This window comes from Pseudophryne corroboree, chromosome 10 (genome assembly GCF_028390025.1).
Source record: "Pseudophryne corroboree isolate aPseCor3 chromosome 10, aPseCor3.hap2, whole genome shotgun sequence".
NCBI lineage: Eukaryota > Metazoa > Chordata > Amphibia > Anura > Myobatrachidae > Pseudophryne > Pseudophryne corroboree.
This window is the reverse complement of record NC_086453.1, coordinates 145917818-145932714: the sequence shown is the minus strand read 5'-3', so window position 1 is coordinate 145932714 and position 14897 is coordinate 145917818. Positions and strand designations below refer to the sequence as shown.

General features: G+C 43.4%; 1 protein-coding gene across 3 annotated transcripts in view; it reads left to right on the top strand.

Moving 5' to 3' along the window:
• TMC4 (transmembrane channel like 4) overlaps positions 1 to 14897 on the top strand; it is a 194820-nt gene that overhangs the window by 78546 nt on the left and 101377 nt on the right. For all 3 annotated transcript variants that reach the window (XM_063942866.1, XM_063942865.1, XM_063942864.1), the window contains one exon: positions 2049 to 2194. In XM_063942866.1, coding sequence (XP_063798936.1) covers positions 2049 to 2194 — 146 coding nt within the window. The remainder of the gene's footprint in view (positions 1 to 2048; positions 2195 to 14897) is intronic.

Below are 14897 nucleotides of genomic sequence, written 5' to 3'. Positions count from 1 at the left end.
CAAAGTTAGCAGCCCAGCGATCAGGTCTGAATCACACCCAATGTCTGTAGAGCCCTGTTAAACACCTGAAAAGACATCAACATATCATGTGAGCTTGGCCTTCTTGGAAGATACTTTAGTAAAAGTTCCTTTACTGACAGTATGGGCCATAACAACAATCTCTCAACTCACAAACTAGGGACTGCTGTCAGTGTCATGATTTTTGATGCTTTTTACACTTGAGGATTTTAAATCTGAAAAAGTCTCTTTCCCTATCTTGGACTTACATTCACACCAATCAGACGTTTTGTTTTGGGCTCACTGACTACAAGTTTGCATACCTCTTAGGTGGCTTGCTGACATTTGATCTTTCACAAAATCTCCTCTGTGGTTGAACTTCCATGCTGATAGTCTCTGACTCAGATATATCTGCAGCTGCTGTCCAGTGACATATAAGCTTCCAACTTTTCTTCGACTTGTGCTGTTTCTTTGAAGATCATCTATAGACTTGACTCGTTTTTTTGGTATTTGGATTCCATAATCTGTAGCCTTTGCATTCATGGTAATAACCAATTATGATACACTTTACTGGTTTTGAATATAGTTTGCGTCTATTTTCTTTTGGTATATAAATATAGGCAATGCTTCCAAAAATATTGAGATGCTTTACACTGAGTTTTCTGTTTGACCACACATCAGAGACTCTGACTCTGTGCACGCTCCTTTGTTGGGTATAACCTCACTGAGTGCTGAATTGCCTTTCCCACCTCATACTTGCATACTCTATCGGAATGTCCAGGGGACTCCAAAATTCCCACACACTCCACAGAGAGTAGGTCACCATCCTGCATTAAGCCCATTTCCTAGTGAAATGGGCCTGATGGGTGTAAGGGGCCTAATCATAACAGGCGCCTGGCTGCACACCCACAGGGATAAGCTGCATGTCCACGCCAGAAACTCTCCCAGAGGGAAAGACTGCAAAGTTTGCAGTATGCTCCACTTGCCTTTCAAGATACACTGAGTTTTCAATCCACACTTCTTGTCCGACTCCTATGTATTTTGTTGGTTTGTGGGTTGTTCCAATGATATGCACCATTACAATTACTGTAGTATTGATATGTCATGTTTTACTGTTACTTTGTATATATCCTTTACAGTGATGGGGAAACTTTGTTGCTGTTTGAAAGATAATTAATAATTATAGTAGCAGAAGGAGGAATTGTTACTATGGGGCCTGCAACTGAGGGGGACAAATCCAATGTATATCCCCTGTCTTATAAGCCTTTTACTGGCTCCATTCCCATTCAGAATCCAATTCAAGCTCCTCACACTCACCTTCAGAGCCCTCACCCACTCTTCTCCCTCTTACATCTCTGACCTCAGCTCTCTCTCTCTACCCTCCCACGCTGCTTCTCCTGCCAACTGATTACCTCCCCCAACTCCTACCTACAAGATTTTGCACATGCTGCTCCCTATCTCTGGAATTCTCTACCTCTCCCCATCCGACTCTGCACCTCTCTACAAAACTTCAAATGGGTTCTCAAGACGTACTTCACCAAACCCAGCCAACTGTCCTCCTGACCCCCTTGTCCATGCTCACGGTATACCCCTTCTGTGTCACCCCAGTATGTTAGCCCCTCACCTTTTATATTGTAAGCTCGCAAGAGCCGGGCCTTCTACCCTAATATGACTTTCCTTCTCTTACTTACATTATCTTATGCTCAATACTTCCTTTAATGGCACCTAACCCCTGGTTTTCTGTATTTACCTTGTACTTGTCTTATATTAACTGTAAGTGCCTTTTTCTTGTCTTGCTCATTTGTTTATGTACTCTGTAATGAGCGTTGCAGATCCCTTGTGGTGCCATATAAATAAAAGAGAATAATAATAATAATGAGTTTTTCACAACTAGGTTATACTATGCACTGTGGCCCTTTAGAATTTATTTTAATTATGTCCACAGATGTTTAGTAACAATTGCATCACTATATGAAACAAAGCTCATCAAACTTTACATTTTTCCACTTGAATGCATTTTACATGTGTTATGTTCTGTTTTTTTCATCTAGGGCTTCATGGAGCTCACATATATGTTTTATGGCTTCTACAAGAACACAGCTGTGAATCTGGCAGCCTTCTCCTACAATATCCCCCTGGCCTATCTCATAACCACCCTGATTTACTTCCTGCTCAGCCTACTGTGGACTGTGGTTAGGTGAGAAAAAGCAGCAGATGCCTCGCCATTCAGCAACCTGGTGCAGAAACTGAAATTACGCTATTCTTATCCCTTATACAGATTATTTGTTCATTTTAGAATACAAACCCTTTAGTCATCATCATTATTATGGCTATCAGCAAGGCAAAAACTCCTGAATCAACTTTTGTAGCAGAGAAATGATAATACTTTTGTAATTCTCTACAATTTGTTGTCCCCAGAACTAACTAGCCTAAGACAGCTGCCCAATAAGCTTCAATATAGGCACAGCAATTTTAACTAAAATAAACTTTAATCAAATTGCTTATATTCAACACACAGGCTTCCCACCTGCACAGACATTATTTAGTGAAATATACAAATATTTACATTTGCCTTTTAAATAAAATTAGATTTTCAGGTATTTCACTGAACACATAGCTATAACAACCAACGTCTTTGTTACCTAAATATTATTATTTCTATTACAGGTTGAATATCCCATATCCAAATATTCCGAAATACGGAATATTCCGAAATATGGACTTTTTTAAGTGAGACTGAGATAGTGAAACCTTTGTTTTTTGATGGCTCAATGTACACAAACTTTGTTTAATACTCAAAGTTATTAAAAATATTGTATTAAATGACCTTCAGGCTGTGTATATAAGGTGTATATGAAACATAAATGAATTATGTGTATGTACACACACTTTGTTTAATGCACAAAGTTATAAAAAATATTGGCTAAAATGACCTTCAGGCTGTGTGTATAAGGTGTATATGTAACATAAATGCATTCTGTGCTTAGATTTAGGTCCCATCACCATAATATCTCATTATGGTATGCAATTATTCCAAAATACGGAAAAATCCCATATCCAAAATTCCTCTGGTCCCAAGCATTTTGGATAAGAGATACTCAACCTGTATTATATACACTGCTCAAAAAAATAAAGGGAACACTTAAACAACACATCCTAGATCTGAATGAATGAAATATTCTTATTAAATACTTTGCTCTTTACATAGTTGAATGTGCTGACAACAAAATCACACAAAAATGATCAATGGAAATCAAATTTATTAACCCATGGAGGTCTGGATTTGGAGTCCCACTCAAAATGAAAGTGGAAAAACACACTACAGGCTGATCCAACTGTGATGTAATGTCCTTAAAACAAGTCAAAATGAGGCTCAGTAGTGTGTGTGGCCTCCACGTGCCTGTATGACCTCCATACAACGCCTGGGCATGCTCCTGATGAGGTGGCGGATGGTTTCCTGAGGGATCTCCTCCCAGACCTGGACTAAAGCATCCGCCAACTCCTGGACAGTCTGTGGTGCAAAGTGGCGTTGGTGGATGGAGCGAGACATGATGTCCCAGATGTGCTCAATTGGATTCAGGTCTGGGGAACGGGCGGGCCAGTCCATAGCATCAATGCCTTCGTTTTGCAGGAACTGCTGACACACTCCAGCCACATGAGGTCTAGCATTGTCTTGCATTAGGAGGAACCCAGGGCCAACCGCACCAGCATATGGTCTCACAAAGGGTCTGAGGATCTCATCTCGGTACCTAATGGTAGTCAGGCTACCTCTGGCGAGCACATGGAGGGCTGTGCGGCCCCCCAAAGAAATGCCACCCCACACCATTACTGACCCACTGCCAAACCAGTCATGCTGGAGGATGTTGCAGGTAGCAGAACGTTCTCCTTGGCGTCTCCAGACTCTGTCACGTCTGTCACATGTGCTCAGTGAGAACCTGCTTTCATCTGTGAAGAGCACAGGGTGCTAGTGGCGAATTTGCCAATCTTTGTCTTCTCTGGCAAATGCCAAACGTCCTGCACGGTGTTGGGCTGTAAGTACAACCCCCACCTGTGTACGTCGGGCCCTCATACCACCCTCATGGAGTCTGTTTCTGATCATTTGAGTAGACACATGCACATTTGTGGCTTGCTGGAGGTAATTTTGCAGGGCTCTAGCAGTGCTCCTCCTGTTCCTCCTTGCACAAAGGCGGAGGTAGCGGTCTTGCTGCTGGGTTGTTGCCCTCCTACGGCCTCCTCCACGTCTCTTGATGTACTGGCCTGTCTCCTGGTAGCGCCTCCATGCTCTGGACACTACGCTGACAGACACAGCAAACCTTCTTGCCACAGCTCGCATTGATGTGCCATCCTGGATGAGATGCACTACCTGAGCCACTTGTGTGGGTTGTAGGGAGGTCATACAGGCACGTGGAGGCCACACACACTACTGAGCCTCATTTTGACTTGTTTTAAGGACATTACATCAAAGTTGGATCAGCCTGTAGTATGTTTTTCCACTTTAATTTTGAGTGTGACTCCAAATCCAGACCTCCATGGGTTAATAAATTTGATTTCCATTGATAATTTTTGTGTGATTTTGTTGTCAGCACATTCAACTATGTAAAGAACAAAGTATTTAATAAGAATATTTCATTCATTCAGATCTAGGATGTGTTATTTTAGTGTTCCCTTTATTTTTTTGAGCAGTGTATATCTTTATAGGCAAACTATTTATATTATTGTGAAAAGGATCACATACGCTGGATTAAAAGGTTCAAGTAGTTCCTTTATTCTCAGGCAGGTAACAGCATCAGTTTAGCTTCATGCAGCATACATTTCACAGCATGGCGGTTCACAGTTCACAAGCAAGTTGGTGACACGTCCATATGGCTTCTTACCATAACCCCACACCCCCTGCCTATCATCTCGTGTCTGGTTCACCATCTGCACAGACACAACTTTAAAGACAGATGTCAGGTGCTGCTAAATAGCCTTGTGTTTGGCTTACCACTGGTCCTAGGAAAACATGGACCGGATCTCATTATATCATGCTGTTCATTGCTTCATCTCTGCACAAACCTGTTGCTCCACATTAACCCCATGTGAAAGTATGCTGCCTCTGTCACTATTTATATATATATATATATATATATATATATATATAGCTTCAAAGCAAGAATGCTTTCAAAAATAGAAGTGTTAATAGTTTATTTTTATCAATTAAAAAAATGTAAAGTGAATGAACAGAAGCAAAATTAAATCAAATCAATATTGCCTTCAAAGTTCTTCTAGGTACACTTGTACACAATTTTTGAAGGATCGCTGCAGGCAGGTTGTTCCAAACATCTTTGAGAACTAACCACAGATCTTCTGTGGATGAAGGATTGCTCAAATCCTTCTGTCTCTTCATGTAATCACAAACAGACTCGATGATGTTGAGATCAGGTGGTGACCATATCATCACTTCCAGGACTTCTTGTTCTTCTTTCATCTGATGCACTAAATTTCCTTGGCTGACCACTGCGTCTCTGGTCCTCAACGTTGCCCAGTTCTTTGTGCTTCTTCAAAAGAGCTTGAACAGTACATCTTGAAACCCCAGTCTGCTTTGAAATCTTTGCCTGGGAGAGACCATGCAGATGTAGTATAACTACCTTGAGTCTTGTTGCTGTGCCCAGTCTTGCCATGGTGACATGAAACTGTTTTCCACAATCTCACCTTTATAGCAGTTTGGTTGCTCCTCTTCCAGTTTTAAGACTGCTATACAGCTGTTTCTGTTCCGTTAAAGACTGTGTTTCAACCTACATATGAAAATGATGATCACTATCACCTGCTTGATATGATTGGTCAATCATACACCTGTCTATAATACTACACAATCCCTGACTTTGTGTGAGTGTACCTAGAACAATTGATGCTGTTTTGAAGGCAAAGGGTGGTCACACCAAATATTGATTTGATTTAGACTTTTCATATGTTTATTTACGTTGCATTTTGCTTATTGATAAAAATAACCTATTAACATTGTCATTTTTGAAAGCATTCTTACTTTGCATTTTATGGGTAAAACTATATTTCTGTTAACTATATTTATGTTGGCAAACTTGAAGCAGTTACCCCATTAAGAAATTCAGGTGCTTTTTTTTTTTTTTTTTAATACAGATATTACTGTGGCGGGCTATAAGAAGAATGTTGGTATTTACCCGTTTCCCCTGTCTTTTATCTTCACACTCCCTTTAATGATTTATAATTCTCCATAGTGTTATCAAAACCTTCAGCAGGACCCACTTCCATTTGGTACACAGTGCTCAGCACCTTGACTTCCCTCACAGTTGATGATTGAAGTAACTGTGCTGAAACATCTTTCTCAGCAATGAACTAGTTCAAAACAAATGGTTGAAATTATAAACTGAGAGAGAAGTCCAGGAGCAGAGCATTCTGTAACTGATGGAAGGGGTCATATTGGAGTGGCTATGTTATGTATTACTATAGTAGTCACATGACACATGATGTAGTAAGCAGAGAGGCATTGGCATGCCACTCTGTGCTCTGTCTGCACTGTCACATCCTCCTCCTCCCCCCCCCCCCCCTCACCTTCGCTTGCTAACATGACATATTCACCCTTCATAGACTGAATATGTCCATATTTGGCAGCCATTTTGGTGTGCCCTTCAGAGAGGTTTTAAAAAGAGATAATAATGTAGAAGAAAAATTACAAAATTACTATCTCTTTATAGGTATTTTACTTGTTTATGTTTTTTTTAAGAAAAAAAATATTTGTGGTACTGCTGCTTTAACTTGGCATACATGCATATCTGATTGACAAAGTTGTGTTTGTCCGAATCAACCAAATGTGGCTAATCGAATTGCTGTTTTTAGCTATCAAAATCTAATTTTATTTATTTTCAATACTCAGAACAGAAAATGTGGTTGAGCAGTTATTACAAAGGACCTGTTTGTAGTGATAGTTTAACTAGGAAACAAAACAGTTGTTCATCTTTTTTTCTAGATCCTGGATCTATGACATTTGTCCCTTACATGCATTTACAGCACAAGGGGCGAGATTAACTAATCAACATTTATTTAGAGGTTTAGAAATGATTGTGATCCTCCCTACACTGTCAGCATATTCACCATCAAAACCACTGTATTTACGAAACATTTTTTGACCATGTAAACTGAACCTGCTGTCAATCCCTATACAAATTCTAATCTTTAATCCCACCACAATATCCCTATACAAATGTGGTGGTTTTGCAGTTCTGCGTGGATGTGTGTCTTGTGGTTTTTTTATTTTTATTTTTTATTTTACAGGTGGCTGCAGGTGGCAGTAGGTGCCACCTTACCTCCCCTGGTCCTGAACTCTAGAGCACTTCCTCTGACCAACAGAATGATGTGTGGTCAGAGAAGATTGTGTGTATGCATCCAATGTGTTTTGTTACCTACTAATTTCCTCAAGGCTTAGAACAAATTGCATGTAGTGGCTACAGGGGCCACACTATATGTACAGTGTGGTCTGGTGCAGTCTGTAATTCATATAGTGATCAGTGCTCCTGCATAGATTCCTAATAAATGTTATAAAATTAAGAGCTGTTGTATACACTTTAGTTGAGGGTCACCTTTTGTTGTGGGAAATCCCATACAAATTCAGTCAAACAAATTACTCTCATGCAGTGATCATGCACTGGACAGAACAAAATGTTCCAGCGATATCAGCAATGTTCATATCAGGGGTGGAAAACTAGGCAGCTGATCACCTCAGCAGGCACATCCTCCAACCCAGAGAGTGGTCCATTCCCTTGGACATCTTCCAACAGATTGTGGAGAGATGAGGTCAGCCAGATGTCAACATGATGGCTTCCGAAAAGACGGGGACTATTAATTCAGGGATCATTTTACCATCACAAATTAGTACAAGTGAAGTAAATGGTGTGGCAATTGATGCCATGATACTTCAGTAAAAGGGGTTAACTGGCTGTTTCAGAGAAAAATATCATAGAGTATGGAAGACTAATGTCTACTGGTGCAATAAAAACAAGTTTTCAATTACTTTCCAATTTGCCTACTCCTCTTCTTACAGAATGGTTTAGATAACAGCCTGATATCTTTGAAGGTGAGGGGGATATGTATCAAGCCTTGGAGAGAAATAAAATGGAGAGAGATAAAGTACCAACAAATCAGCTTCTGTCTTTTTACGTGCTTGTATATTGCAAGGCTATCACCAGTGAGGGTGCAAATATAACTACAAAACGCATATTAGACCTGAAAAATACTAATTTGTTAAAACATAAAATTTGATGAAAAATGGTAATCATCGTCTGTCCCGACATGAAGCATTTTGAATCTTTCTTCTTGGGATGCTGGTACCAAATGGTTTAAATGAAAATATCGAAATAAAATAAATTAGATTGAAGATTGGGGGTTTGATTTTGTCAGATATCTTGTATTAGAGTAGTTTCAATAAAAGACACTTAATAGGTCTTCTATCCTTATCATTGCTGCTCCATGGTGTGAACCGAGAACTGTAATTAGTATTCCTGTCTATGTTTAGAATAGTCATGATACCTAGCTGAGAGGAATTTTTAATTATTTAAAGATTTTGACTTGGTTGTTTTATTGTAAGGGTAATTATAAAAACTGAACATAGTGTGGCTGCCACCTAGCCTATTGAGTCACGGGAGCAGTGATGTTAGACTGATAGAATTCTCCGTTATTGCTATATTATATAGAAAAAACAGAAATGATAGTTTCACGTCTATATATGAGTTGTCAGCACATCTTTTAATATGATGAATTAGACTAATTGTTTGGATATACATTAAATAAAAAGCTTAATGACAGTGGAAAACATGAAATTCAAGCCGATGACTTACAGTTATTAAGCCACAACTTAACCCAAACAGGCTATGAGAGTAGATGTGATTAAGGTGTCTATGTACTAAGCCTTGGATAAAGATAAAGGGCCTAACTCAGACCCGATCGCAGCAGCAAATTTGTTAGCTAATGGTCAAAACCATGTGCACTGCAGGGAGGGGGGGGGGGGGGGGGGGGCAGTCATAACATTTTCAGAGAGAGTTAGATTTGGGTGGGTTATTTTGTTTCTGTGCAGGGTAAATACTGGCTGCTTTATTTTTACACTGCAATGTAGATTTCAGTTTGAACACACCCCATCCAAATCTAATTCTCTCTGCATATGTTATATGAACCCCCCCCCACTGCAGTGCACATGGTTTTGCCCATTAGCTAACAAATTTGCTGCTGAGATCAGGTCTGAATTAGGCCCAAAGTACCAACCATCCAGCTATTAGCTGTCATTTTACAAACACAGCCTGTGACATGGGGGTTAGGAACTGGCTGTCTAGTACTTTATCTCCATCCACTTAGTCTCTCTCCTAGGCTTAGTACATTATGAAATACAACAGACAGAGAGGAGGGGGGTGCAAATCCCCACCCCTAAATTCCCTTCCGCACACTGAAAATGACCTGTAACCATCCCTGAACCTATCTGGTAATAAAATTCAGAGAATTAGTCACAAATGTTTGCAAACACATGTTTAGCTGCTGGCCACGTCACGGCTTCTCTGATACAGCAGTCCTAACTTACATAATAGCAGTGCCCACAAAGGGCCATGTAATTTGTCACAGTAGGCCTCAAGATAAAGGCTATTACTAAAACACTTCCAGACAGAGAGCTAACTTACCCAGGAGCCACCCCCAGGATCTCCCATTGGCACTACAAGGAACAGCATGCCTTCCACATGCTGCTCCCATTCAATGCCTCTTGCACACAAGCAGACAAACAATTTGGCAGTTGCTCAATCATACCTGGAGATAATTATATATCAGGTGCTGGAAGGGGGAGGGGTCACAGACAAACAACAGACAGAGAGGAAATACAGTGGGAATGGGCCTAGACTGCACACCCTAGTGGTTGTAATGAGAGGTGCTATCTGCTGAGATTTTATAGTACTACAAGAGAAGGAATGGGCGCAGATGCACTATGCAATCATTACTGTCAATTACAATATATAGTAAAAGGTTGTTAGCATATAATTAGCCAATGATATGGGCTTGCCCACCACATCTATTCAGTGCTGGGAGGGGAGCAGGGTACTAAATGCCAGACTATGGGTTAGCAGCGCAAGGCCATGCCCACTCAGGTGAGACCACGCCTGCTTTACCCAAGGTCACACCCCTTTTTAGGGCGCAAACGTCCCCACTCCAACAACTGTGAAGTTGGGAGGTATGCCATAGCCCTTGGGACTTGAATTTAGGGGGAGGTTTATCAAAGCTTGGAGAGCGATAAAGGGGATAGAGATTAAGGGGTCTATTTACTAAGCCTTGGAAGGAGATAAGGTGTACAGAGATCAAGTACCAGCCAATCAGCTCCTAACTGCCATGTTACTGGTTGGGTTTTAAAATGACAGTTAGGATCTGATTGGCTGGTACTTGATCTCCATCCACTTTACCTCCATCCAAAGCTTAGTAAATAGACCCCAAAGTACTAAATGCCATCCAATCAGCTCCTGGCTGTCATTTTTCAGACAGTAAATTGATAACTAGACACTGATTGTTTGGTACTTTATCTCTCTCCAAGGTTTGATGCATTTCCCATAGTGTTAAGAATATTACGACAATCTTTAAGACCACTGATACAGTGGAGTTGAAATTTATTATATGTAAACCTATTTTTCTTTGGCTATTCTCACAACCCAGGGAGTGTCAGAACTGGAAGCTCTGTCTTACAAATCACAGTACCTAAACTTTCATGGGACTATGGGCCCGACTCAGCCTGGATCATAGGAGGTAATTCAGACTACATCGCTGCAGCGGCAGCGATCACAGCCTGAATTACTATGTGCAGTGCGCCCGCGCAGCCTGTTTGACAGGCAGAGGCAGTCACGGGGCGTGCCAATGGCATTAGAACGCCGTTGGAGGGGTGCGGTCTGGACAATAGAGGCGTGTCGGGACCATTGGGGGGGGCAGGCCATGGCGACTGCGTGACATCACACGCTGCCGCTGTGCCATGAGTGGCGCTGGCAGGGAGTTACTTGTCAGGCACAAAAGCATCGCCGTCGTGCAATGCTTTGTACCTGTAGGAGGGGTGGTAGGGCCTGACATGCGGGGCGGACTAGCCCTGTGTTGGGCGTCCCCCCGCAAGCCAGAGTAAATGATGGCAGATGTGCTAAATTTGGGACATCTACGATCAACTCTGAATTAACCCCATAGATGTTCCAAAAAACGCACATCTACAATCCATTACACTAACATGAGGGGGGACGCCCAGCACAGGGCAAGTCCGCCCCCTCATGCCGGGTCTTGCCCCCCACCCTCCCCGCACACATGCAAAATCATTGGATGGCAGCGATGCTCTCGCATGTTTAGGGAAGCACTCTGCCTACGCAGCCTGGCTGCAAAGACAGATGGCTACCTGTCATGTTTTGGGTTGCAGCGGGTGTGTGTGATGTCACGCAGCCTGTCGGGCTGCCCAACAAATGGTCCGGACATGCCTGCGTTGTCCAGACCGCGCCCTCCCAACGCCTCCGGGTGCCCCCTCCCACCCCTCGAACGCCTCTGTCTGTCAATCAGAAGTGTTTGCAGATCTGAGATACCGTTGCATCTCACAGTATGCGCATGCGGAGTGTTCTGCGCGTGTGCACACTTTACAGGGCATCAGCAAGCGGACGCTGCCTGCAGCAGCGTTCCATCCTGAATTAGACCCTATATGCGGCAGGTCGATGGTCAGTATGTAGACAGTACAATGCAGGCAATAGCATGCAAACATGCTTATAATACTACGTAAAGCAATTTAACAGGGTTGTATTATAACGTAATCATGATGTGAAACCAATATGTTTAACCAAGTGCAAGTGCACTATCTGACCTGGTCGCACAGGATGCGACCAGTCAGATAGTGTTAGCAGCGGCAGGGAAGATAAACTTCCCTCCGATGCTGCTGTCAGAGGGATCGGAAGGTCCCTCTGCCTCCCTGCACTCTCCCCCTGTGTCTGCCGTGCTGCCGATCACTGCTGATCGGTCAGCACGGCAGGATCCCCCCCTCCAGCGGCTGCAGACAATGGCAGCCGCTGGGGAGAGTAAATGAACCCTCCCAAGCCACCCCCAGACCCCCCCGCATACGTGCAGGCTGTCCCGGCTTTCAAAATGAAAGCCGCGATAGTCGCGATGTTCCCAATCGATGTTTGGAAAATATTTACAAAAAAAATTAAAAATATTTTTTTTCTTTTTTTTTTTTTAACTAAAATCATTTGGGGACTTCCGGTTCCGGCTTCATGGAGACCTGAGCTCCGTTTTGAGCTCCGTCCCCCGCTCCTCAACAAACACCTTTTACTAGGCTTTAAAAGCCTCGTTTGGCGCCCGGAGTCCTCCCGCAGTGACCTTGCACCCCTACAGCCGATATGGACCGCTTTTTAACCCCGCCGACGCCGCAACCCCAGACGGACCAGCAGCAGCAGCAGCAGCCGCAGCCTCCACGCCAGGAGAAGCGGCGGGCCGCAGGGACCTTGCAGGCAGACTCTGCAGCAGAGAGTGCACCTCCCCTACACAAGAAAACCGCGGCCGAAGGACCTGGGGGACACGTGAGTGCGGGCTGCGATGCCCCTGTAACTTACTCAGAGGTGGTGGCAGCCATTACAGCTACTATGACCCCACTCCTATCCAAAGCAGTGGCTGATATTACTAGCCAGCTACAACACTTAACCCACAGGGTTTCCAGCGCAGAACAACAGATCAGCGTGGCCTCCCACGATATAGGAGACCTGCAACACACCGTGAAACGTCTCACTAATGACTCTTACCAGCTGTGGAACAAGATAGACGATATTGAAAACAGATCGCGTCGGAATAATATTAGGCTGGTCGGCCTCCCTGAATCTATCAAGGGGCCCGCTTTGGCCCATTTTGTCCGCAACACTCTACCCTCGCTTTTAGGCATAGAGGCGGTTTGCCAAGACATGGTAATAGAGAGGGTCCATAGGGTGGGCCCGACTCCGACCCCCAACAGGCCGAGACCCCGTGTTACCCTGTTTCGCTGCTTAAATTACCTACACAAAATGGAGATATGGTCAGCCTCTCGCAAAGCTAAATCCCTATCGTGGGAAGGTCATAAGCTTCATATCTTTCAAGATTATTCCACTGAACTATCACGGGCCAGGAAATCCTTTTCCCCTGTTTGCTCTCAATTAGTCGCTGAAGGGCGCAAATTTGGCCTGTTATATCCTGCCAGGCTTCGCATTTATGACGGGTCTTCATTTAAAGACTTCTCCACCCCGCCTGATGCTTTGGCTTACCTCCAGGAGCTGTCCCAGGCCAAGGATGCAGACATCTCTGACTCAGCTAAATGAAGAACTGTGCTCCATGTTCTAAAATTACCTCATTAAGTTCTCACTGTTTTGCATGATTTCATGTCTGTTTACTGATCTCAGAATTTATATCGCTATTTCTTTTTTCTCCATACTTAGTGGCTCATATTCTCATATTCTCTATATTACATGTTATCTCAATGTTCTTAGGTGTAACGCGCTGTCGGGACCTACGGGCCCCAGTTAAACAATTTCACGTTAGTATCTTGTAGCACTTTGAGGATCGGGGGCGGACACGCCCTTCCGTGCTGGATGTGTGTCCTTTTTGACATGTTACTCTATGTGCTATTGCTTGGAAGTCTGGCATCAAATGCTAGCGTTTGTATGCCTTTTTTCATATATGCTCCCTATCTCCCCTCCCGTACACCCCTCCCCTCCCTCGCTGCCTGGTACCTCACTCCATTTCATGAGGGCGCTGTCCTACCCTATACAAACTGGTCAGAATGTATGATACCCTTTGACATTGTTATACTAAAAGTTCCCCCTTTTGTCTCTTTATGGTTTAAGATGATGTTTCTTTTTCTCCCTGTTTCCTGCAGGGATGCCTAGTCCTACGCTATGCAACCTGGAACGTTGGAGGAATTAACTCTCCAGCGAAACGCAGGAAAATTTTGATTTTCTTACAAAAATATGGCGTGGACGTGGCATTCCTCCAGGAAACTCACCTGACTCCCTCTGAATCTGCTAAACTAGGAATGCTGGGTTGGTCTGTATTGGCATCTTCTTCCTACAGCTCCAAGGCAAGAGGAGTGGTTATCCTGGTAAAACGCAATCTGACTCATGAGGTACACCGCATCGTTACTGACGATACAGGTAGATATGTGGTGGTCTCGGTGGATATACTGGGCAAGAGGCTCACGCTGGCTAATGTATATATTCCCCCTCCCTATTCTAAGTCATACTTTCAGAGCTTGATTACCCTCCTGACCCCCTTCATGGGGGACAATTTGATTATTGGTGGAGATTTTAATCTGATCTCTTCCTCCCTATTAGACAGATCAAACACCCGCGGGACCCCCCCTCCTCTCCCTAAGGTTGGCATCCCCCTTCTTACCTCCACCCTACAGGTTATTGACCTATGGAGAGCCCTGTACCCAACAGAACGAGAATACACCTGTCTCTCAGCGGCGCATGGCTCTCTCTCTCGCATCGACTATTTCTTCATCTCTCATGCTCTTTTCCCTCAGGTCACAGACTGCTCTATTGCCCCCATCTCTCTGTCAGACCATGCTATGATTTCATTGATTATCCATTTCCCAGACGACAGAGACACGACTAGGCTATGGAAATTCCCAACTAGACTCTGCCATTCTGATACATTCAAGTCCTTCTTGGAGGCTGCTTGGGACGACTACTACACTACCAATTCTGAACACCTCCAGACGAATCCCTTTCTGTTCTGGATGGCAGCGAAAGCAGTACTCAGAGGGGCGACTATGTCCTTTACCGCAGCCTCCAACAAGAATTTTTCAAAGCAATATCTGACACTCCAGAACGCTCTCACTTCAGCCTTTCAGGCATACAAACAAGCACCTTCACCAGCTACTA